Source organism: Anomaloglossus baeobatrachus, chromosome 6 (genome assembly GCF_048569485.1).
Source record: "Anomaloglossus baeobatrachus isolate aAnoBae1 chromosome 6, aAnoBae1.hap1, whole genome shotgun sequence".
Lineage (NCBI taxonomy): Eukaryota > Metazoa > Chordata > Amphibia > Anura > Aromobatidae > Anomaloglossus > Anomaloglossus baeobatrachus.
The window spans coordinates 146,308,386-146,334,921 of record NC_134358.1 but is presented as its reverse complement, the minus strand read 5'-3'; the positions used below and the strand labels follow the sequence as shown (position 1 = coordinate 146,334,921).

At 51.9% G+C, this 26,536-nt stretch overlaps 1 protein-coding gene across 1 annotated transcript in view; it reads left to right on the top strand.

Annotated features, from left to right (window-relative positions):
* Positions 1–26,536, top strand: part of MCM4 (minichromosome maintenance complex component 4) — a 128,448-nt gene that overhangs the window by 29,558 nt on the left and 72,354 nt on the right. The window contains exons 6-7 of the mRNA XM_075316356.1: positions 16,840–16,935; positions 17,053–17,148. Of these exons, the coding sequence (XP_075172471.1) occupies positions 16,840–16,935; positions 17,053–17,148 (192 nt within the window). The remainder of the gene's footprint in view (positions 1–16,839; positions 16,936–17,052; positions 17,149–26,536) is intronic.

Genomic DNA, 26,536 nt, shown 5'->3' with positions numbered 1-26,536 from the left:
GCAGCCATTCCTGCAGGCAATCTAAGCTGGAGAACGGACACAGGCTCTGGGAGACCCAGCAAAGGGATTCTGGCGACCACTTAACCGCTTATGCGGGCGGTAAGCAGCACCTTGGTGCTGACCCCACTATTGCCACAGTGTTTTTTTGTGTACTTTATCCTTGTACTTATATTTGCAAGACCATACACAGACACACGCCAGCATTGCTGGGCGTGTTAGTGCGCCGAGGACAACAGCGCTGCGCGCTTGGACTATACTCACTACAGCTTAGCTGAGTGAGTTTATCTGTGGGAAACTGCCGCGCTGGAGGCTGCGGCGCGGCTCAGACTTGTGGCTGTACGGTCGCTTCTTGGCGGTATACCCCTAGATAGCTCTGAGGAGACAACAGCATGTCGTCAGCATAGAGCAAGGGGGCCAAGGCACAGGTTTTCTATGCTGTTTGTACCGCACGTGAGGCTGTTTTACCGGCAGGTTCCACTAACCCCTAATGGGTAGAGTCTCTGCTAGTGGTGGCCCAGAGAGGGCCACCTGTGAAACTGTCCAGAGGACAGAGTTTGCAGTTTTTTTGCTGATAAAATGTCTTGGACTATGAACAAAATTCTAGCAACTTTGCAGTCCAAGGCGGTGACTCAGACCAAGGGCATTGTTGAATCAAGGCTCCCCGGTCTCCCTCAGTTGGAACTAATCCGTGCTCCAAGGGGGTCCCATACATCCCAGACTGAAGGCTCTGACACGGACGACAGTCCCAGACAGCCTAAGCGAGCTCGCTGGGAGAGACCCTCGACTTCACACACTGGTCAGGGTCTTAGCGAGAGGATTCTCTGTATGATGAGGTAGCTGGTCAGGTTTCTGATCCTGAGACCGCTTTCATTCTGGATGCTCCTAATGGGACGCCATGGTGAATGATCTCATAGCGCCCATCAATACACTGGTGGATATTTCTCCCTCAGCCCCTCCAGTGGAGGAGGCAGCTTCAGCAGGAGAAATTCCATTTCAGGTATCCCAAGCGTAAATTCAGTACTTTTTGGGCCTCTCTGACTCAGAGGAGCAGTCCAGAAACGCTACGCTTATCCAGACAAGCTTTTCTCCGCCGCGCCATCCTCCATAGTTGCAGTGGAAGATGGGACTTCACTTAAAGATGCCATTGACAGACAGATGGACCTCTGGTTGAAATCTGTCTGTGAAGCTATCGGCGTGTCGTTTGCGCCGGCATTCGCAGCCGTATGGGCACTCCAAGCTATTTCAGCTGGTCTTGCGCAGATAGACACTGTCACACGTACATCTGTGCCGCAGGTGGCGTCCTTAACCTCGCATGCATTGCGACTTACGCTATTCATGCTGTCCTGGACTCTACGAGCCGTACGCCGGTGGCATACGCCAACTCCGTGGTTTTGCGCAGACCCTTGGGGTTAAGGGAATGGAAGGCAGCTCCTGCTTCCAAAAAGGGCTTAACCAGTTTGCCATTATCTGGTGACAGACTGTTGGCTGAGCGATTGGATGAAATCATTAAACAGGCCAAGGGTAAGGATTCTTCCTTACACCAGCCCAGATCAAACAAAACCCAAGGAAGGACAGTCGACGTTTCGGTCCTTTCCAGGCTCGGGCTGGTCCCAATTTTCCTAGTCCAAAAGGACTCAAAAGGCTCAGAGGGGCTCAGACTCCTGGCGGGCTCAATCACGACCAAAGAAGGCAGCCGGAGGAACCGCTACCAAGGCGGTTTCCTCATGACTTTCAGCCCTCTCTCTCTCTCCGCATCCGCGGTCGGTGGCAGACTCTCCCGCTTTGGCGGCATTTAGCTGCCACAGGTCAAAGACCGGTGGGTGAGACACATTTTGTCTCACGTGTACAGGATAGAGTTTTGTTCTCGTCCTCCGGCTCGATTCTTCAGAACTTCCCCACCTCTCGACCGAGCCGATGCTCTTCTGCAGGCAGAAGGAGTGATAATCCCTGTTCCTCTTCAGGAACAAGATCACGGTTTTTACTCCAATCTGGTTGTGGTGCCAAAAAAGGACGGCTCTTCCGTTCCGTTCTAGACCTAAAACTGCTCAAAAAGCAGTGTAAACCAGGCGGTTCCGGATGGAATCCCTCCGCTCCGTCATTGCCTCAAGGTCTCAAGGAGATTTCCTAGCATCAAGAGACATCAGGATGCTTATCTCCACGTGCCGATTGCTCCAGAGCACCAGCGTTTGCTGCGATTCGTTATAGAAAACGAGCATCTTCAGTTCGTAGACCTGCCCTTAGGTCTGGCGACAGCCCCACGGGTTTTCACCAAGGTCATGGCTGCAGTGGTAGCAGTCCTGCACTCTCAGGGTCACTCTGTGATCCCTTACTTGGACGACCTACTTGTCAACGCACCCTCTCAAGAGGCATGCCAACGCAGCCTGAACGTTGCGCTGGAGACTCTCCAGAGTTTCGGGTGGATCATCAACTTTTCAAAGTTAAATCTGACACCGACCCAATCACTGACATATCTTGGCATAGAGTTCTATACTCTCTCAGCGATAGTGAAGCTTCCGCTGGACAAACAGCGTTCACTACAGCCGGGGGTGCAGTCTCTCCTTCAAGGCCAGTCACACCCCTTAAGACGCCTCATGCACTTCCTAGCGAAGATGGTAGCAGCAATGGAGGCAGTCCCTTTCGCGCAGTTACATCTGCGTCCACTTCAATGGGACATTCTCCGCCAAAGCGATGGGAAGTCGACGTCCCTAGACAGTAACGTCTCCCTTTCTCAGACGGTCAAGGACTCTCTTCAGTGGTGACTTCTTCCCACCTCATTGTCAAAAGGAAGGTCCTTCCTACCCCCATCCTGGACGGTGGTCACGACAGACGTGAGTCTGTCAGGGTGGAGAATAGTCTTTCTCCACCACAGGGCTCAGGGTACGTGGACTCAGCAGGAGTCCACCCTTCAGATCAATGTTCTGGAAATCTAAGCAGTGTATCTTGCCCTGCAAGCCTTCCAGCAGCGGCTGGAATGCAAACAGATCCGAGTTCAGTCGGACAACTCCACAGCGGTAGCATACATCAACCACCAAGGCAGAATACGCAGTCGGCAAGCCTCCCAAGAAGTCCGGCGGACTCTGATGTGGGTGGAAGACAGAGCATCCACCATATCCGCAGTTCACATCCCGGGCGTAGAAAACTGGGAAGCAGACTTCCTCAGTCGCCAGGGTATGGACGCAGGGGAATGGTCTCTGCACCCGGACGGGTTTCAGGAAATCTGGGGCCTTCGGGGGAGGCCGGACGTCGACCTAATGGCGTCTAGGCACAACACCAAGGTCACGAGTTTCATGGTGTGGTCTTACGATCAACGAGCTCTGGCGGCAGGCGCCTTAGTTCAGGATGGGTCGCAGTTCCAGCTACCCTATGTGTTTCCCCCTCTGGCCCTGTTGCCCAGAGTGCTACGCAAGATCAGCTCCGATTGCCGCCGCGCCATCCTCGTCGCCCCAGACTGGCAGAGGAGGTCGTGGTACCCGGATCTGTGGCATCTCACAGTCGGCCAGCCGTGGGCACTACCAGACCGGCCAAACTTACTGTCCCAAGGGCCGTTTTCTATCTGAATCCTACGGCCCTGAACCTGACTGGGTGGCCATTGAGTCCTGGATCCTAGCGTCTTCAGGATTATCTCATGACGTCCTTGCCACCATGTGACGGGCTAGGAAGCCGACGTCTGCCAAGATCTACCACTGGACGTGGAAGATATTCTTACCTTAGGGCTCTGCTCAAGGAGTGTCTCCCTGGCCATTTGCATTGCCTACTTTTCTTTCCTTCCTGCAATCGGGTTGGGAAACAGGTTTGTTGCTCGGCTCCCTTAAAGGACAAGTTCCAGCGCTGTCTGTATTCTTTCAGAAGCGCCTAGCACGACTTCCTCAGGTACGCACGTTTCCTGCAGGGGGTTTGTCACATTGTCCCTCCGTACTGAGGCCGTTAGACCCATGGGATCTGAACAGGGTACTAATTGCTCTCCAGAAGCCGCCCTTCGGGCCTCTGAGGGATGTTTCACTTTCTCCACTTTCACAGAAAGTGGCTTTTCTGGTAGCGGTCACGTCTCTTCGGAGAGTGTCCGAGCTAGCAGCGCGGTCATCCAAAGCTCCCTTCCTGGTGCTTCACCAAGACAAGGTAGTGCTGCGCCCGATTCCGGAGTTTCTCCCTAATGTGGTATCCCCTTTTCATCACAATCAGGATATCTCCTTACCTTCCTTTTTGTTCTTATACATTTCATCGATATGAAATGGATTTGCATTGTTGGATCTGGTGAAGAGCACTCAGAATCTACATTTCCCGCACGACGCCCCTGCGCCGATCGGATGCACTCTTTGTCCTTGTCACTGGTCAGCGCAAGGGGTCGCAGGCTGCCAAATCCACCCTGGCTCGATGGATCAAGGAACCAATCCTTGAAGCCTACCGTTCTGCTGGGCTTCCGGTTCCATCAGGGCTGAAGGCCCATTCTACCAGAGCCGTGGGTGCGTCCTGGGCATTACGGCACCAGGCTACGGCTCAGCAGGTGTGCCAGGCGGCTACCTGGGCGAGTCTGCACGCCTTCACCAAGCGTTATCAGGTGCATGCCTACGCTTAGGCGGATGCCAGCCTAAGTAGAAGAGTCCTGCAGGCGGCGGTTGCCTCCATGTAGGGAAGGGCTGTTTTTACAGTCCAAACTTGAGGTATTAATTTACCCACCCAGGGACTGCTTTTGGACGTCCCAATCGTCTGGGTCTCCCAATGGAGCGCCGAAGAAGAAGGGAATTTTGTTACTTACCGTAAATTCCTTTTCTTCTAGCTCCAATTGGGAGACCCAGCACCCGCCCCTGTTCCTTCGGGATTTTTGGTTGTTCGGGTACACATGTTGTTCATGTTGAATGGTTTCAGTTCTCCGATGTTCCTTCGGATTGAATTTGTTTAACCAGTTATTGGCTTTCCTCCTTCTTGCTTTTGCACTAAAACTGAGGAGCCCGTGATCCCACGGGGGGTGTATAGGCAGAAGGGGAGGGGCCTTACACTTTTTAGTGTAATACTTTGTGTGGCCTCCGGAGGCAGTAGCTATACACCCCAATCGTCTGGGTCTCCCAATTGGAGCTAGAAGAAAAGGAATTTACGGTAAGTAACAAAATTCCCTTCTTTGTTCCCCCAAATTTTGGGGGAAAGTAGGGGGTTCGTCTTATAAACCGAATATACGGGGGGTGGCGTGGTGTGTACATATATATACTGCAGGGTCCGCTCTGGAGCGGTGCTGGGGGCAGGTGAAAGCTGCGGGCAGCAGCGTTAGATCATATCTGCCTGTGCTCCCTTTGATCGCACATGATCCCCCCTGTGTTAGATATGGCCCCCATACTGCTGCCCATAGTAAAATAAAAAAAGCTTTACTTACCTCCAGCGCTGATCTCCCGGTCTCCTGCTGCTGCTGTCTGTGATAAGGCACGCAGAGATGATATCACTCTGCCGTGCCAATCACATGACCGGCAGCAAGAACCAGGAAGTGGAGGAAGCCGGAGCTCAACCCCACGGAGGGAGACACAGGGATTACAGCGCTGAGAAGGTAAGGGAAGAGTGTTTTTTATTTTATTATGGGCAGCAGTATGGGGGGCATATCTAACACAGGGGAGATGTGCCATCTATAGTGGCCATGGGCAGCTGTATGGGGGCCATATCAAACACAGGGGAGATGTGCCATTTATAGTGGCCATGGGCAGCAGTATGGGGGCCATATCAAACACAGGAGAGGTGTGCTATCTATAGGGGCCATGGGCAGCACAGGGGGACGTGTCCCAGCACAAGAGGGCTATATTCAATATAAGGGGGCCATATCCAGATTAAGGGGGGCTAATTTTAGGATGAGGGCTATGAGGGACATATACCCTATATGATTTGTTAGACGGACACTGGCATTATAAGATGGACCCCATTTAACATTAAAAAAAAAATTTCTTTGTCGCTCCATTGGGAGACCCAGACAATTGGGTGTATAGCTTCTGCCTCCGGAGGCCACACAAAGTATTACACTTGAAAAAAGTGTAACCCCTCCCCTCTGCCTATACACCCTCCCGTGCATCACGGGCTCCTCAGTTTTATGCTTTGTGTGGAAGGAGGCACACATCCACTCATGCATTCTCATATTAGATTATATCGGTTGGAAGAAAAGTGGGCCCCCACGGGGCCCCCGGCATGTTCCCTTCTCACCCCACTACGTCGGCGGTGCTGTTAAGGTTGAGGTACCCATTGCGGGTACAAAGGCCGGAGCCTCATGCCGTTTCCTTCACCATCCCTTAGCGGCTCTGGGAGAAGTGGGATCCTGACCGGTCATCCAGTTACTGGGACCGTGCTCCCTCCGCAGCCCCTGTGAGAATCTGCTGGACAGGAGTCTGTTTATCCTCAGGGACCGGGCCCTGCATCTCTAAGGTACTCTGTGTCCCCATGGGGGATGTGCATGGAGCGCTTTCATCCCGGACGCTGCAGCAGCTGCTGTTTTGAGAAGACTTCCGCGCCGACCGCGCCTGATTGTCGGCCGCGGTCTTAAATTTAGTCCCCGGCTTCATTGCGGCCTAGTAGCAAAAATCCCGCCCCCGGGCCTGCCTGTCAGGGGTAAGGGCGGGACGGCCGGCCTGACGTCGGCTGTGAGGGCCGGAGCATCCTGTATGTTTCCTCCCCCCTCACTGTTCACTGTGGGGACCCCAGATTCCCGCACTTTTTTAGCGTCGCCCACGGCCGGAGCCTCGGTCACTAGTGGGACCCTCGGCTCAGGTAGACCCCCCTGCTCCCCCGGTCCAGGCGGCAGGGACAGAGTTTGCCGTTTTTGCTGAAAAGCTCTCTGAGTCTCTTTCACAATCCATGGCTCAGTCTATGGACAAATGGTCTGCCAAGCTGCTAGAAGCTTTGCAGTCCAGACCGGTCCTTACACAGGCCCTGGGCCCTGTTGGATCGTCGCCTCCAGGCCCCTCTCTGTCCGCGCCGCAGCGCGCCCCCAGGGGGGGCCCTAGGTCTCACGTGAAGGACTCCTGCCCGGACCACAGTCCCAGACCGGCTAAGCGGGCTCGCTGGGAATCTTCCCCGACTTCTTCACGCTGCTCGGGTTCCCAGTTTGAGGACTCTCTGGAGGACGAGGCGGACGTCGCAGCTCAGGGCTCTGAACCTGACGTTGCTCTCAATCTTGATACACCTGAAGGGGACGCCATAGTAAATGACCTTATCTCGTCCATCAACCAGGTGTTAGATCTATCTCCCCCGCCGCCACCTGTAGAGGAGTCGACTTCTCAGCAGGAGAAACACCAGTTTCGGTTCCCTAAACGTACTCGGAGTGCATTTTTCGATCACTCTAACTTCAGAGATGCTGTCCAGAAGCCCAGAGCGGTTCCGGACAAGCGCTTTACTAAGCGCCTTACTGACACACGTTACCCCCTTCCCCTCTGACGTAGTTAAGGGTTGGGGTCAGTGTCCCAAGGTGGATCCTCCAGTCTCTAGATTGGCGGCTAGATCTGTGGTATCGGTTGCAGATGGCTCATCGCTAAAAGATGCCACTGACAGACAGAGCTCCTGGTGAAATCCATCTATGAAGCCACGGGCGCGTCTTTTGCCCCGGCTTTTGCAGCCGTGTGGGCACTCCAAGCTATCTCAGCTTGTCTGGCTGAGATTAATGCTGTCACACGTAATTCTGCTCCGCAGGTTGCGTCTTTGACTTCTCAGGCGTCAGCCTTTTCTTCCTACGCCATGAACGCAGTTCTAGACTCTGCTAGCCGTACAGCGGTGGCATCCGCTAATTCTGTGGCAGTCCGCAGGGCCATGTGGCTGCGCGAATGGAAGGCAGACTCTGCTTCCAAGAAGTTCTTAACCGGTTTGCCGTTTTCTGGCGACCGATTGTTTGGCGAACGATTGGATGAGATTCTTAAGGAATCCAAGGGAAAGGACTCCTCCTTACCCCAGTCCAAACCGAAGAGACCTCAGCAACGGAAAATACAATCGAGGTTTCGGTCCTTTCGTCCCTCCGCCAAGCCCCAATCCTCTTCGTCCAACAGGCCGGAGAAAGGCCAGAGGAACTCCTATGCGTGGCGGGCTAAGTCACGCCCCCAAAAACCCGCCGGAGGCTATGCCTCCAAGGCGGCCTCTTCATGACTCTCGGCATCCCCGAACCGCATCCTCGGTCGGTGGCAGGCTCTCCCGCTTTTGCGACGCCTGGTGGCCACATGTTCAAGACCGATGGGTGAGAGACATTCTGTCTCACGGTTACAGGATAGAGTTCAGCTCTCGACCCCCGACTCGTTTCTTCAGAACCTCTCCGCCCCCCGCGCGGGCCGATGCACTTTTTCAGGCGGTGGACGCTCTGAAGACAGAAGGAGTTGTGACCCCTGTTCCCCCCCCCCGGAACATGGTCGCGGCTTTTACTCCAACTTGTTCGTGGTGCCAAAGAAGGACGGTTCATTCCGTCCCGTTCTGGACCTCAAATTACTCAACAGACATGTGAGCATCAGACGGTTTCGGATGGAATCTCTCCGCTCGGTCATCGCATCGATGTCACAAGGAGACTTCCTAGCATCGATCGACATCAAGGATGCTTATCTCCATGTGCCGATCGCACCCGAACATCAACGCTTTTTGCGTTTCGCCATCGGGGACGAACACCTTCAGTTCGTGGCATTGCCTTTCGGCCTGGCGACAGCCCCACGGGTGTTCACCAAGGTCATGGCATCCGTTGTGGCGGTCCTACACTCTCAGGGCCACTCGGTGATTCCCTACTTAGACGATCTTCTAGTCAGGGCGCCTTCTCAGATGGCGTGTCAAAACAGCCTTACCGTCGCTCTGGCGACGCTCCAGCAGTTCGGGTGGATCATCAACTTCCCAAAATCCAAGTTGACACCGACCCAATCAATGACTTACCTCGGGATGGAGTTTCATACTCAGTCAGCGGTAGTCATGCTACCGCTGGACAAACAGCTTTCTCTGCAGGCAGGGGTGCAATCTCTTCTTCGGGGTCAGTCACACCCCTTGAGGCGCCTCATGCACTTCCTGGGGAAGATGGTGGCAGCAATGGAGGCAGTGCCCTTCGCGCAATTCCATCTGCGGCCACTCCAGTGGGACATTCTCCGCAAATGGGACAGGAGGTCGACTTCCCTCGACAGGAACGTCTCTCTTTCCCTTGCAACCAAGACGTCACTTCAGTGGTGGCTCCTTCCCAACTCTCTGTCGCAGGGAAAATCCTTCCTACCCCCAACCTGGGCTGTGGTCACCACGGACGCGAGCCTGTCAGGGTGGGGGGCGGTATTTCTCCACCACAGGGCTCAGGGAACCTGGACTCCGATAGTCATCCCTTCAGATCAATATTCTGGAGATAAAGGCAGTGTATCTAGCCCTATTGGCTTTTCATCGGTGGCTGGAGGGCAGGCAGATCCGTATCCAGTCGGACAACGCCACTGCCGTCGCATACATCATGTTTCGAGAGATCTGTCGCCGCTGGGGAACGCCGGTCGTCGATCTCATGGCGTCACGGCACAACAACAAAGTCCCGGCATTCATGGCCCGGTCTCAAGATCACAGAGCTCTGGCGGCGGACGCATTAGTTCAGGATTGGTCGCAGTTTCGACTGCCTTATGTATTTCCTCCTCTGGCGATGCTGCCCAGAGTGCTGCGAAAAATCAGGTCCGACTGTCGTCGCGCCATTCTCGTCGCTCCAGATTGGCCGAGGCGGTCGTGGTACCCGGATCTGTGGCATCTCACGGTGGGTCAACCGTGGGCGCTCCCAGACCGTCCAGACTTGCTGTCACAAGGGCCGTTTTCTTTGTCGCTCTATTGGGAGACCCAGACAATTGGGTGTATAGCTACTGCCTCCGGAGGCCACACAAAGTATTACACTTAAAAGTGTAAGGCCCCTCCCCTTCTGCCTATACACCCCCCGTGGGATCACGGGCTCCTCAGTTTTCATGCTTTGTGCGAAGGAGGTCAGACATCCACGCATAGCTCCACTGTTTAGTCAGCAGCAGCTGCTGACTATGTCGGATGGAAGAAAAGAGGGCCCATACTAGGGCCCCCAGCATGCTCCCTTCTCACCCCACTTTTGTCGGCGGTGTTTGTTAAGGTTGAGGTACCCATTGCGGGTACGGAGGCTGGAGCCCACATGCTGCTTTCCTTCCCCATCCCCTTAGGGCTCTGGGTGAAGTGGGATCTTATCGGTCTCCAGGCACTGAGGCCGTGCTCCATCCACAGCCTCTGGGAATCTGCTGGACATGGAGCTGAGTATCCTCAGGGACATGGCCCTGCTACGTTGAGGTACTCTGTGTCCCCATAAAGGGGACTGCGCACAGACACACGGCAGCACTGCTGGGTGTGTTAGTGCGCCAGGGATGGCGGCGCTGCCCGCACTGGTGCCATCGCACACTACAGCGTGCTGGGTGTGTTAGAGTATTGGGGGACTGCCGCGCTAACCGCCGCTGCCATTTTTATCTCAGGCGCGGCTGGGACTTGTGGTGCGCCGGGGACTTCCGCGCCGACCAGGGCTTATATGCCGGGCCGCGCTTATCACTCTAGTCCCCGGCTTTTGCGGCCTACTCTCACTTCGTTACCGCCCACTGGCCTGCCAGTCAGGGTAAGGGCGTGACGCTGCACAGCACGGCAGCGCTGAGAGATGGAGCATGCTTTGCATACTCCATCCCTCTCACTGTACACAGTGTGAAACCGGATTCCCGCACTTTCTGGGGCACGCCCACGGCCTCCTCCTCTACACAGGACGCCGGCAGCCATTCATGTCAGTTTTTTCTGTGACTGAGAAAAGAGACACGTTTGGGAAGACCCTGGCAGGGATTCTGGTGGTCACACAACCGCTGTGAGCGGGCGGTAAGCAGCACCTGTGGTGCTGACCCCACTAGTGCCGAAATGCACATATAGATATATGCTTGTACGCTATACATTGCACTGTTCGGTCGCACTTTTGTATTTTGGCTATATACCCTCCTTGATTGTTCGGGGGAGATAACAGCATATCGTCTGTGAAAAACAAGGGTGCAGAAGCACAGGTTTTCTATGCAGCCTGTACAGCATGTACGGCTATACTGCCCGCAGGTTCCACGGACCCCAATTGTGTACAATGCACGGCCCTTGTGGAACTTACTCAGCCGGAGTCTCTGCTAATGGTCCAGGTGATGGGGACGGAGTTTGCAGTATTTACTTCAGGCTTTCTGAGACTATGGCTAAGATACTAGAAGCCTTGCAGTCCAGACCGGTCCCTCAGACCATGGGCTCGGTTGATTCATTGCCCCTGGTCCCCCCCCCCCAGTTGGTACAACAAGGTGCTCCTGGAGTGTCTCAGGGATCCCAGGGTGAGGGGTCTGACTCGGACCGCAGTCCCAGACCCCCTAAGCGACCTCGCTGGGAGCATCCCTCGACGTCACCGCATCATTCAGGGTCTCAGCATGGGGACTCTCTCTATGATAAGGCGGAGGTATCTGATCAGGATTCTGATCCTGAGAACGTTCTCTACCTGGATACACCTGATTGTGACACCGTAGTGAACGATCTTACGGCGTCCATCAATCATATGTTGGTTATTTCTCCCTCAGCTCCTACGCCTGAGGAGTCAGCTTCTCAGCAGGAGAAGTTCCGTTTCAGATTCCCCAAGCATACATTGAGTACGCTTTCTGGATCACTCTGACTTCAGGGAGGCAGTCCAGAACCACCAGGCTTGTCCAGATATCGTTTTTTCCAAACGCCTTAAGGATACACGTTATCTCTTCCCTTTTGACGTTGTCAAGGGCTGGGTTCAGTGTTCCAATGTGGACCTCCTATCTCCAGCGGCTAAATCCTTAGTTGCAGTGGAAGATATGGCTTCACTCAAAGATGCCACTGACAGACAGATGGAGCTCTGGTTGAAATCCATCTATGAAGCTATTGCCGTGTCTTTGCTCCAGCTTTCGCAGCCGTCTGTGCGCTCCAAGCGGTCTCAGCGGCTCAAGCGCAAATTGAGGCAGTCACACGTATGTCTGCGTCGCAGGCTGCGTCTTTAACATCTCAAACGTCAGCGTTTGCGTCATACGCCATTAATGCTGTCCTGGACTCGGCGAGCCGGAAGGCGGTTGCGTCCAACAATTCAGTGGTAATACGCAGGGCCTTGTGGCTGCAGGAATGGAAGGCAGATTCTGCTTCCAAAAAGTGCCTAACCAGTTTGCCATTCTCTGGCGACCGCTCGTTTGGTGAGCGACTGGATGAAATCATCAAACAATCCAAGGGAAAGGATACATCCTTTCCTCAGGCTAAACCGATCATACCCCAACAGAGGAGGGGACAGTCGAGGTTTCGGTCCTTGCGGGGCGCAGGCAGGTCCAATTCTCCTCGTCCAAAAGGCCTCAGAAGGATCAGAGGAACTCCGACGCGTGGCGGTCTAAATCACGCCCTAAAAAGACCGCCGGAGGCGCCGCTACCAAGGCGGCTTCCTCATGACTTACGGCCTCCTCACACCGCATCCTCGGTCGGTGGCAGGCTCTCCCGCTTTTGCGACACCTGGCTGCCACAAGTAAAAGACCGTTGGGTGAGAGACATTTTGTCTCACGGTTACAGGATAGAGTTCAGCTCTCGTCCTCCGACTCGATTCTTCAGAACATCTCCACCTCCCGAGCGAGCCAAGGCTCTGCTGTAGGCGGTGGGCATTCTGAAGGCAGAAGGAGTGGTGGTCCCGGTTCCTCTTCAGCAACAGGGTTACGGTTTCTACTCCAACCTGTTTGTAGTTCCAAAGAAGGACGGGTCCTTCTGTCCTGTTTTGGACCTAAAACTGCTCAACAAACACGTAAGGACCAGGCGGTTCCGGATGGAATCCCTCCGCTCCGTCATCGCCTCAATGTCCCAAGGAGATTTCCTAGCATCGATCGATATCAGGATGCTTATCTCCACATACCAATTGCTCCAGAGCATCAGCGCTTCTTGCGCTTCGCCATAGGAGACGAACACCTTCAGTTCGCGGCACTGCCGTTCGGCCTGGCGACAGCCCCAAAGGTTTTCACCAAGGTCATGGCTACAGTAGTTGCGGTCCTCCACTCTCAGGGTCACTCAGTGATACCCTACTTAGACGATCTGCTGGTCAAGGCACCCTCTCAAGAGGCATGCCAACACAGCCTCAACGTTACTCTGGAGATTCTACAGAGTTTCAGGTGGATCATCAATTTTCCAAAGTCAAATCTGACACCGGTCCAATCGCTGACATATCTTGGCATGGAGTTTCTTACTCTTCCAGCGATAGTGAAGCTTCCGCTGGACAAACAGTGTTCACTACAGACAGGGGTACAATCACTCCTTCAAGGTCGGTCACACCCCTTGAGGCGCCTCATGCACTTCCTGGGGAAGATGGTGGCAGCAATGGAAGCAGTCCCTTTCGCGCAGTTTCACCTGCGTCCTCTTCAATGGGACATCCTACGCAAGTGGGACAGGATGCCGACGTCCCTAGACAGGAACGTCTCCCTCTCTCAAGCAACCAAAGCTTCCCTTCGGTGGTGGCTTCTTCCCACCTCATTATCGAAAGGGAAATCTTGCCTAACCCCATCCTGGGCGGTGGTCACGACGGACGCGAGTCTGTCAGGGTGGGGAGCGATCTTTCTCCACCACAGGGCTCAGGGTACGTGGACTCAGCAAGAGTCCTCACTTCAGATCAATGTTCTGGAGATCAGGGCAGGGTATCTTGCCCTAAAAGCGTTCCAGCAGTGGCTGGAAGGCAGGCAGATCCGAATTCAGTCGGACAACTCCACAGCGGTGGCTTACATCAACCACCAAGGTGGGACACGCAGTCGGCAAGCCTTCCAGGAAGTCCGGCGGATTCTGCTGTGGGTGGAAGCCACAGCACCCACCATATCCGCAGTTCACATCCCGAGCGTAGAAAACTGGGAAGCAGACTTTCTCAGTCGCCAGGGCATGGATGCAGGGGAATGGTCCCTTCACCCGGACGTGTTTCAGGAGATCTGTTGCCGCTGGGGGATGCCGGACGTCGACCTAATGGCGTCTCAGCACAACAACAAGGTCCCGGCATTCATGGCGCGGTCTCACGATCACAGAGCTCTGGCGGCAGACGCCTTCGTTCAGGATTGGTCGCAGTTTCAACTCCCTTATGCGTTCCCACCTCTGGCACTGTTGCCCAGAGTGTTACGCAAGATCAGGTCCGACTGCCGCCACGCCATCCTCGTCGCTCCAAAATGGCCAACGAGGTCGTGGTACCCGGATCTGTGGCATCTTAGATCTGGTGAGAGCACTCAGACTCTTCATCGATCGTACGGCGCCGCTCGGAAGCACTCTTGTCCTTGTCGCTAGCCAGCGTAAAGGGTTGCAGGCTTCCAAATCAAGACTGGCTCGGTGGTTCAAGGAACCAATTCTCTAGCTTATCGTTCTGCTGGGCTTACGGTTCCCTCAGGGCTGAAGGTCCATTCTACCAGAGCGGTGGATGCGTCCTGGGCTTGAGGCACCAGGCTACGGCTCAGCTTGTGTGTCAGGCGGCTACCTGGTCCAGCCTCCACACTTTCACGAAACTCTGTCAGGTGCATACCTATGCTTCGGCGGATGCAGACGAGTCCTTCAGGCGGCGGTTGCCCACCTGTAGGAAGGAGCCGTTTTACGGCTCTATTACGAGGTATTATTTTACCCACCCAGGGATTGCTTTTGGACATCCCAATTGTCTGGGTCTCCCAATAGAGCGACAAAGAAGAAGGGAATTTTGTTTACTTACCGTAAATTCCTTTTCTTCTAGCTCTAATTGGGAGACCCAGCACCCGCCCCTGTTTTTTTGTATACACAGGTTGTTCATGTTGAATGGTTTCAGTTCTCCGATATTCCTTCGGATTGAATTTGCTTAAACCAGTTTATTGGCTTTCCTCCTTCTTGCTTTTGCACTAAAACTGAGGAGCCCGTCATCCCACGGGGGGTGTATAGGCAGAAAGGGAGGGGCCTTACACTTTTAAGTGTAATACTTTGTGTGGCCTCCGGAGGCAGTAGCTATACACCCAATTGTCTGGGTCTCCCAATTAGAGCTAGAAGAAAAGGAATTTACGGTAAGTAAACAAAATTCCCTTCTTTCCATCTGAATTCTGTGGCCCTCAACCTGACTGTGTGGCCATTGAGTCCTGGCTCCTAGCGTCCTCAGGGTTATCTCAAGATGTCATTGCCACCATGAGACAGGCCAGGAAACCAACGTCCGCCAAGATCTATCACAGGTCTTGGAGGATCTTCTTATCCTGGTGCTCTGATAATGGTTTTACTCCCTGGCCTTTTGCCTTACCCACTTTTCTTTCATTCCTTCAATCCGGAATGGACAAGGGTTTGTCTCTCGGCTCTCTCAAGGGACAAGTATCGGCGCTATCCGTATTTTTTCAAAAGCGTCTAGCCAGACTTCCGCAGGTCCGCACGTTCCTGCAGGGAGTTTGCCACATAGTCCCACCTTACAAACGTCCGCTGGAACCCTGGGACCTTAACAGGGTGCTAACGGCTCTTCAGAAACCACCTTTCGAGCCGCTGCGGGATGTCTCTTTATCACGTCTTTCGCAGAAGGTGGCATTTCTAGTGGCAGTTACATCGCTCCGTAGAGTGTCGGAGCTGGCAGCGCTGTCATGCAAAGCCCCCTTCCTGGTTTTTCACCAGGATAAGGTGGTTCTGCGTCCTGTTCCGGAATTTCTCCCTAAGGTGGGATCTCCTTTTCATCTCAATCAGGATATCTCCTTACCTTCATTTTGCCCTAATCCAATTCACCAATGTGAAAAGGATTTGCACTCATTAGATCTGGTGAGAGCACTCCGGCTCTACGTGTCGCGCACGGCGCCCCTGCGCCGTTCAGATGCGCTCTTTGTCCTTGTCGCTGGCCAGCGTAAGGGTTCGCAGGCTTCCAAGTCAACCTTGGCTCGGTGGATCAAGGAACCGATTCTGGAAGCCTACCGTTCTTCTGGCCTTCCGCTTCCTTCAGGGCTGAAAGCCCATTCTACCAGAGCCGTGGGTGCGTCCTTGGCATTGCGGCACCGGGCGACGGCTCAGCAGGTGTGTCAGGCAGCTACCTGGTCTAGTCTGCACACTTTCACGAAACACTATCAGGTGCATACCTATGCTTCGGCAGACGCCAGTCTAGGTAGGCGAGTCCTTCAGGCAGCGGTTGCCCACCTGTAAGAGGGGGTCGTCTTCGACTCTTTTTATCGAGGTATTCTTTTACCCACCCAGGGACTGCTCTTGGACGTCCCAATTGTCTGGGTCTCCCAATGGAGCGACAAAGAAGGGAATTTTGTTTACTTACCGTAAATTCCTTTTCTTCTAGCTCCTATTGGGAGACCCAGCACCCGCCCCTGTGCCCTTCGGGCTGGTTGTTCTTTTGTGTACACATGTTGTTCATGTTGAATTGTTCTTTTGGTTCATGGTTTTCAGTACTCCGAACATCGGATTGCATTTACCCTAGACCAATTTATAAGTTTCCTCCTTCCTGCTTTTGCACCAAAACTGAGGAGCCCGTGATGCACGGGAGGGTGTATAGGCAGAGGGGAGGGGTTACACTTTTAAAGTGTAATACTTTGTGTGGCCTCCGGAGGCAGAAGCTATACACCCAATTGTCTGGGTCTCCCAATAGGAGCTAGAAGAAAAGGAATTTACGGTAAGTAAACAAAATTCCCTTCTCTCTTTTCCGTCACCAAATTTGGGGGTGCGTCTTATAATCAGGTGCGTCTTATAAAGTGAAAAATACGGTAAGTCTGCACATGGACAAAGGTAGACTACAATCACTGGTCAGGGTTTGCTTGTTTAGTGAATGTATGAATATCATGGATGACAAGTGTTTTGCTGTTCTTACATTTTTATCAACATCTATGTGATGCAGACTCAGATTTTCAAATATTTGAACACGAACAATTCATTTTTATGCAGCGTTTTATCCAGCGCTTTATTGATCCATCTGCCAAAGAGGAGGAAAATGTTGGCTTGGATTTGAATGAGCCTATTTATATGCAGCGTCTTGAAGAGGTAAAATTATTATTTTTTTTTTTGTCGTGTGTTTTAAGCAAAATATCAAAGGTTCATGATCCTGCTTCTATGCTTAATCCCCAATGTGTTTGGGTCTTTTTTATTTATTTTATACAGATCAATGTGGTTGGTGACCCATTCCTAAATATCGATTGTGAGCATCTGAAGTCATTTGACAAAGATCTGTATAGACAGCTAGTTTGCTATCCACAGGTAATCAAGCAATGAACAAATGTTACTACCTTTTTAAGAAGTTATGTTTTTAAGTTGACTATATCCATATTAATCCTTGTTATACCTCATCTGTTTGTGCCAAAGCAAGTGGGTGGTTAAGGCAGTGTAACATGTACAGTTAGGTCCAGAAATATTTGGACAGTGACACAAGTTTTATTTTAGCTGTTTACAAAAACATGTTCAGAAATACAATTATATATATATAATATGGGCTGAAAGTGCACACTCCCAGCTGCAATATGAGAGTTTTCACATCCAAATCGGAGAAAGGGTTTAGGAATCATAGCTCTGTAATGCATAGCCTCCTCTTTTTCAAGGGACCAAAAGTAATTGGACAAGGGACTCTAAAGGTACCGTCACACTAAGCAACTTACCAGCGATCCCAACAACGATAGAGATCGCTGGTAAGTTGCTAGGAGGTTGCTGGTGAGCTGTCACACTGCGACGCTCCAGCGATCCCACCAGCAACCTGACCTGGCAGGGATCGCTGGAGCGTGGCTACACGAGTTGCTGGTGAGCTCACCAGCAACCAGTGACCAGCTACACGTGCAGAGAGCAGGGAGCAGCGCACACTGAGCGCTGGCTCCCTGCTCTCCTAGCTACAGCACACATGGGGTTAATTACCTGATGTGTGCTGCAGCTAAATGTGCACAGAGCAGGGAGCAGTGCACACTGCTTAGCGCTGGCTCCCTGCTCTCCTACTTACAGCACACATCAGGTTAATTAACCCGATGTGTCCTGCAGCTAGCTACATGTGCACAGAGCAGGAGCCGGCAGCACAGGCAGTGAGAGCGGGGGAGGCTGGTATCAAAGGTAAATATCGGGTAACCAAGGACAGGGCTTCTTGGTTACCCGATGTTTACATTGGTTACCAGCCTCCGCAGAAGCCGGCTCCTGCTGCCTGCACATTCAGTTGTTGCTGTCTCGCTGTCACACACAGCGATCTGTGCTTCACAGCAGGACAGCAACAACTAAAAAATGGCCCAGGACATTCAGCAACAACCAACGACCTCACAGCAGGGGCCAGGTTGTTGCTGGATGTCACACACAGCAACATCGCTAGCAACGTCACAAAAGTTGTTCGTTAGCAGCGATGTTGCTAGCGATGTTGCTTAGTGTGACGGGGCCTTAAGGGCTGCAATTAACTCTGAAGGCGTCTCCCTCGTTAACCTGTAATCAATGAAGTAGTTAAAAGGTCTGGGGTTGATTACAGGTGTGTGGTTTTGCATTTGGAAGCTGTTGCTGTGACCAGACAACATGTGGTCTAAGGAACTCTCAATTGAAGTGAAGCAGAACATCCTGAGGCTGAAAAAAAAAGAAAAAATCCATCAGAGAGATAGCAGACATGCAGACATGCAAAATCAACAGTCGGGTACATTCTGAGAAAAAAGGAATTGACTGGTGAGCTTGGGAACTCAAAAAGGCCTGGGCGTCCACGGATGACAACAGTGGTGGATGATCGCCGCATACTTTCTTTGATGAAGAAGAACCCGTTCACAACATCAACTGAAGTCCAGAACACTCTCAGTGAAGTAGGTGTATCTGTCTCTAAGTCAACAGTAAAGAGAAGACTCCATGAAAGTAAATACAAAGGGTTCACATCTAGATGCAAACCATTCATCAATTCCAAAAATAGACAGGCCAGAGTTAAATTTGCTGAAAAACACCTCATGAAGCCAGCTCAGTTCTGGAAAAGTATTCTATGGACAGATGAGACAAAGATCAACCTGTACCAGAATGATGGGAAGAAAAAAGTTTGGAGAAGAAAGGGAACGGCACATGATCCAAGGCACACCACATTCTCTGTAAAACATGGTGGAGGCAACGTGATGGCATGGGCATGCATGGCTTTCAATGGCACTGGGTCACTTGTGTTTATTGATGACATAACAGCAGACAAGAGTAGCCGGATGAATTCTGAAGTGTACCGGGATATACTTTCAGCCCAGATTCAGCCAAATGCCGCAAAGTTGATCGGACGGCGCTTCATAGTACAGATGGACAATGACCCCAAGCATACAGCCAAAGCTACCCAGGAGTTCATGAGTGCAAAAAAGTGGAACATTCTGCAATGGCCAAGTCAATCACCAGATCTTAACCCAATTAAGCATGCATTTCACTTGCTCAAATCCAGACTTAAGACGGAAAGACCCACAAACAAGCAAGACCTGAAGGCTGCGGCTGTAAAGGCCTGGCAAAGCATTAAGAAGGAGGAAACCCAGCGTTTGGTTATGTCCATGGGTTCCAGACTTAAGGCAGTGATTGCCTCCAAAGGATTCGCAGCAAAATATTGAAAATAAAAATATTTTGTTTGGGTTTGGTTTATTTGTCCAATTACTTTTGACCTCCTAAAATGTGTAGTTTTTGTAAAGAAATGTGTACAATTCCTACAATTTCTATCAGATATTTCTTCGTCGCTCCATTGGGAGACCCAGACGATTGGGTGTATAGCTACTGCCTCCGGAGGCCACACAAAGCATTACACTAAAAAGTGTAAGGCCCCTCCCCTTCTGGCTATACACCCCCCAGTGGGATCACTGGCTCACCAGTTTTCTGCTTTGTGCGAAGGAGGTCAGACATCCACGCATAGCTCCACTGTTTAGTCAGCAGTAGCTGCTGACTATATCGGATGGAAGAAAAGAGGGCCCATATAGGGCCCCCAGCATGCTCCCTTCTCACCCCGCTGGTGGTTTGTAAGGTTGAGGTACCTATTGCTGGTACGGCGACTGGAGCCCACATGCTGTTTTCCTTCCACATCCCCCTGAGGGGCTCTGAGGAAGTGGGATCTTACCGGCCCCAAAGCCCTGAGGCCGGGCTCCATCCACAGACCCATTGAACCTGCTGGATACGGAGCTGGGTACCGTTCAGGGACATGGCAACCAGGCACAGGACTAGGGCGACCACACACCCGCTTATAGGCGGGCGGTAAGCGGCACCTGAAGTGCTGACCCCACTAAATACCGCAGTTGTCCATTTGTATTTTTATGCTTGCACTGCATAGGTCGCTATTTTTGGCTATATGCCCTCTTAGATGGCGACACATCAGCAGCAGGAAAGCAGGGGTGCTAAGGCACAGGCTTTCTATGCTGCTTGTATTGCATGTACTGAAGTGTTCATGTGTATTTATGCTTGTATGCTATACACTGCACTGTACGGTCCCTAGTCTGGGCTATTTTCGCCTAGAATGACTAGACTACAGCAGCAGAAAAGCAGGGGTGCTGAGGCACAGGTTTTTTCTATGCTGCTTGTATTGCAGGGGTTGCAGTGTTCATTTGTACGTATATTGAGTATTTTTCTGGCCACGCTGACTTCAGAGAAGCAGTCCAGGAACACCACGCTTACCAGATAAGCGTTTTCTCCAAACGTATTAAGGATACACGTTATCCTTTTCCCCCTGACGTGGTCAAGCGTGGGACCCGGGGTCCAAAGGTGGATTCTCCAATCTCCAGGCTTGCGGCTAGAGCTATAGTTGCAGTGGAGATGGGACTTCACTTAAAGATGCCAGACAGATGGACTCTGGTTGAAATCTGTCTATGAGGCTATCGGCGTGTCGGTTGCTCCGGCATTTACAGCCGTATGGGCACCCTAAGCTTTTCAGCTGTTCTTGCACAGCTGGTCTTGAGCATATGTACATTTGTGCCGCAGGGGCGTCCGTAACCTCGCAATGTCTGCATTGCGACTTACCCTATTAATGCTGTCCTGGAAGGACAGTCGAGGTTTCGGTCCTTCCCAAGCTCGGGCAGGTCCCAATTGTCCTCGTCCAAAAGAGCTGAAAAGCCTCAGAGGGGCTCAGTTTCCGGGGGCTCAATCACGCCCAAGGAAGGCAGACGGAGGAACCGCTACCAAGGCGGTCTCCTCATGACTCTCAGCTCTCTCATCTCTCCGCAACCGCGGTTGATGGCAGACTCGCTCGCCTTTGGCGACATTTAGCTGCCACAGGTCATAGACCGGTGGGTGAGGGACATTGTGCCCACGTGCACAGGACAGAGTTCTGTTCTCGTCCTCCGACTCGATTCTTCAGAACGTCCCCACCTCCCCACCGAGCCGATGCTCTTCTGCAGGCAGAAGGAGTGGTAATCCCTGTTCCTCTTCAGGAACGAGACACGGTTTTCCTCCAATCTGGTTGTGGTGCCAAAAAAGGATGGCTCTTTCCGTTCCGTTCTGGACCTAAAACTGCTCAACAAGCACGTGGAGGCCAGGCGGTTCCGGATGAAACCCTCCGCTCCGTCATTGCCTCAATGTCTCAAGGATATTTCCTAGCATCAATAGACATCAAAGATGCTTATCTCCACGTGCCGATTGCTACAGAGCACCAATGTTTTCTACGTTTCGTGATGGAAGACGACCATCTTCAGTTCGTAGCTCTGCCATTCGGTCTGGCGACAACCCCACGGGTGTTCACCAAGGTCATGGCGGCAGTGGTAGCAGTCTTGCACTCACAGGGACACTCTGTGATCCCTTACTTGGACGATCTACTTGTCAAGGCACCCTCTCAAGAGGCATGCCAACTCAGCCTGAATGTTTTGCTGGAGACTCTCCAGACGTTCGGGTGGATCATCGACTTCTCAAAGTCAAACCTGTCACCGACCCAATCACTAACGTATCTTGGCATGGAGTTTCATACCCTCTCAGCGCTAGTGAAGCTTCCGCTGGACAAGCAGCGGTCACTACAGACTGGGGTGCAGACTCTCCGTCAAGGTCAGTCGCACTCCTTAAGACGCCTCATGCACTTCCTCGGGAAGATGGTGGCGGCAATGGAGGCGGTTCCGTTTGCGCAGTTTCATCTGCGTCCTCTTATTGGGACATTCTCCGCCAATGGGACGGGAAGTCAACATCCCTGAACAGGAAAGTATCCTTTTCACAGAAGGACTCTCTGCAATGGTGGCTTCTTCCCACCTCATTATCACAGGGAAGATCCTTCCTACCACCGTCTTGGGCGGTAGTCACGACAGACGCGAGTCTGTCAGGGTGGGGAGCAGTTTTTCTCCACCACAGGGCTCAGGGTACGTGGACTCAGCAGGAGTCCACCCTTCAGATCCATGTTCTGGAAATCAGAGCAGTGTATCTTGCCCTACTAGCCTTCCAGCAGTGGCTGGAAGGAAAGCAGATCCGAATTCAGTCGGACAACTCCACAGCGGTGGCATACATCAATCACCAAGGAGGGACACTCAGTCGGCAAGCCTTCCAGGAAGTCCGGCGGATTCTGACGTGGGTGGAAGCCACGGCCTCCACCGTATCCGCAGTTCACATCCCCGGCGTAGAAAACTGGGAAGCAGACTTCCTCAGCCGCCAGGGCATGGACGCAGGGGAATGGTCCCTTCACCCGGACGTGTTTCAGGAAATCTGTAGCCGCTGGGGAAGGCCGGACGTCGACCTAATGGCGTCCAGGCACAACAACAAGGTCCCAACCTTCATAGCACGGTCTCGCGATCACAGAACTCTGGCGGCAGACGCCTTAGTGCAAGATTGGTCGCAGTTCCGGCTCCCTTATGTGTTTCCACCTCTGGCACTCTTGCCCAGAGTGCTACGCAAGATCAGATCCGACTGCAGCCGCATCATACTCGTCGCCCCAGACTGGCCAAGGAGGGCGTGGTATCCGGATCTGTGGCATCTCACGGTCGGCCAACCGTCGGCACTACCAGACCGACCAGACTTACTGTCCCAAGGGCCCTTTTTTCCATCGGAATTCTGCGGCCCTGAACCTGACTGTGTGGCCATTGAGTCCTGGATCCTAGGGTCTTCAGGATTATCCCAAGGGGTCGTTGCCACCATGAGACAGGCTAGGAAGCCCACGTCCGCTAAGATCTACCACAGAACGTGGAGGATATTCTTATCCTGGTGCTCTGCTCAGGGAGTGTCTCCCTGGCCTTTTGCATTGCCTACCTTTCTTTCTTTCCTGCAATCTGGGTTAGAAAAAGGTTTGTCGCTCGGCTCCCTTAAAGGGCAAGTCTCGGCGCTATCCGTCTTTTTTCAAAAGCGTCTAGCACGACTTCCTAAGGTGCGCACGTTCCTGCAGGGGGTTTGTCATATTGTACCCCCGTACAAGCGGCCGTTAGATCCATGGGATCTGAACAGGGTACTAGTTGCCCTCCAGAAGCCGCCCTTCGAGCCTCTGAGGGAGGTTTCACTTTCTAGACTATCACAGAAAGTGGCTTTTCTGGTAGCGATCACATCTCCTCGGAGAGTGTCTGAGCTAGCAGCGCTGTCATCCAAGGCTCCTTTCCTGGTCTTCCACCAGGACAAGGTAGTGCTGCGCCCCATTCAGGAGTTTCTCCCGAAGGTGGTATCCTCTTTTCATCTTAATCAGGATATCTCTTTGCCTTCTTTTTGTCCTCATGCAGTTCATCGGTATGAGAAGAATTTACATTTGTTAGATCTGGTGAGAGCACTCAGAATCTACATTTCCCGCACGGCGCCCCTGCGCCGCTCCGATGCACTCTTTGTCCTTGTCGCTGGTAAGCGCAAAGGGTCGCAGGCTTCCAAAGCCACCCTGGCTCGATGGATCAAAGAACCAATTCTTGAAGCCTACCGTTCTGCTGGGCTTCCGGTTCCATCAGGGCTGAAGGCCCATTCTACCAGAGCCGTGGGTGCGTCCTGGGCATTACGACACCAGGCTACGGCTCAACAGGTGTGCCAGGCAGCTACCTGGTCGAGTCTGCACACTTTCACCAAACATTATCAGGTGCATACCTATGCTTCGGCGGACGCCAGCCTAGGTAGAAGAGTCCTGCAGGCGGCAGTTGCCTCCCCGTAGGGGAGGGCTGTCTTGCAGCTCTAACATGAGGTATTTCTTTACCCACCCAGGGACAGCTTTTGGACGTCCCAATCGTCTGGGTCTCCCAATGGAGCGACGAAGAAGAAGGGAATTTTGTTACTTACCGTAAATTCCTTTTCTTCTAGCTCCTATTGGGAGACCCAGCACCCGCCCTGTTGTCCTTCGGGATTTTTGGGTTTTTGCGGGTACACATGTTGTTCATGTTGAACGGTTTTTCAGTTCTCCGATGTTACTCGGAGTGAATTTGTTTAACCAAGTTATTGGCTTTCCTCCTTCTTGCTTTTGCACTAAAACTGGTGAGCCAGTGATCCCACTGGGGGTGTATAGCCAGAAGGGGAGGGGCCTTACACTTTTTAGTGTAATGCTTTGTGTGGCCTCCGGAGGCAGTAGCTATACACCCAATCGTCTGGGTCTCCCAATAGGAGCTAGAAGAAAAGGAATTTACGGTAAGTAACAAAATTCCCTTCTTTTGTTCAAACCTTCAAATTAAACGTTACAATCTGCACTTGAATTCTGTTGTAGAGGTTTCATTTCAAATCCAATGTGGTGGCATGCAGAGCCCAACTCGCGAAAATTGTGTCACTGTCCAAATATTTCTGGACCTAACTGTATATTGTCTATCGATCATTATAGAAGTCACTATCTGCTGCCTCTGATAGACACTGATTCCTAAGTGGCAGAAAAGACTCCCAGTAGCTTGGGTTCTGTGCTGCTGGCTGTCACTTGTGGTGTTTGTTGTGTTTTTTTTGTGTTTTTAACTTTTCATTGAAGATTATTTGTCATGAGCAAGCACTACCATGCTCGAGCACTCAGACGGGCATGGTCTTCCATAAAAATGCTCTAGTTCCCCATTAACTTACATTATACTCAGTACATGAGTCGAGCCCGTCCAAACATCCGACTGCTCGTTACGAGTGCTTAGCACCCGATCATGATAGTGCTTACTCATCACTAAGGATTACACAACAACATTTCATCATAGAACAAGCAGCTTGTTTGATTGCCCATTAATACTGTCTGGTCCTTTTCATACCATGGGTCTAATGTTTTAACCAAAAGCATAAGACCTCTCTGTCAGGCACCAAATATCACATTCTAATCATGAGAGAATACTCCTCATCGTTTGGGGACTGACATGAGTCAAAGGGGAATCAAACCAAAGCTTCTATACCTTAGCAAATGTTTGAGGATAATGTCTACTCTTAAACACCCTGTCATAAATAGAAAGCTGCAGTATTTACCATATTGACCTAGTGTTAAATCCACGGGGGTCTTCTATCTATCACATGGCAATAGCTTTACAGGCCTCAAATACTAAAGTGCAAGGGTAGTGTGGCCAGTCCTCAAGGATTCCCGATAAGCATACCTTAGTTCAGAGTGGTACAGGAGACTGTAAAGGCCCAGTCACACACAACGACTTACCAGCGATCCCGAAAACGATGCGACCTGATAGGGATCGCAGGTAAGTCGCTGGGAGGTCGCAGGTGAGATGTCACACAGTCAGATCTTACCAGCGATGCAGGAACGATACAGGTCGCAGTAGCGACCTGTATAACGATCTCAGCAGTCACTGTGACCCTGTCACAGTGTCAAACACAGCGATGTGTCCTGCCCAGTAGGACATCGCCTTTGAAGAAAATGGCCTGGACCATTCTGCAACGACTAGCGATCTCACAGCAGGAGCCTTATCGCTGGTAGGTGTCACACATAACGAGATCGCTAACGGGATCACTACTGCGTCACGAAAACCGTGACTCAGCTGCGATCTCGCTAGCGATCTAGTTATGTGACGGTACCTTAAGATGTGCTGAGGAAAGCTGTGACCTCCTTTCTAGCAGGAGGTCAATACCACATCAGGGGAATAAAATCTGCTGCCTCCTCCGCACACCTATGGCAATCTACATTTACCCATTTTGCAAAACCTGCTAAGTGTTCGGTAGCATGAATGGGCTACATACATTTGGGTTAGCTTGGTTTTAATTGTCAGTGAAATGTGTATATATATATGTATATATATATGTATATATATGTATATGTATATATATATATATTTATTGTGGGGAGGTCGAGGCCTCTCCAATCCTCTTGTGATAGGGAGGGTATTATCCTCCATTTGGCCTCAACTAATAATGGTGACAACAAGCATCTCCTGCTCAGTAACTATGTATATAAAAAGAGATTAACCCCTTTGATTACCTGACTCCTTAGAATCCTAATCAGGATATGAGCATATAAGAGAGATTATAGTGTCTGGAATCTGGGTTATGAGGTCATGCCTTAGTTACAGATCCCTAAAATAAACATATGTTCATCGTTCCTTATGGGAGACCCAGACCATGGGTGTACAGCTTCTGCCTCCGGAGGACACACAAAGTACTACACTCAAACGTGTAGCTCCTCCCTCCGGGCTATATACACCCCCTGGATGACAATCTAACCAGTTCAATGCTTTGTGTTTCAGGAGGTCACACACACACATGCATTCTCTGATTTTTAATTTTTAAGATTTTTTATTTCAAAGATATGGAAGAAAAGCGGGTCCAGTCTGGACTCCCGGCATGTCCCTTCTCACCCCACTGTGTCGGCGGTGCT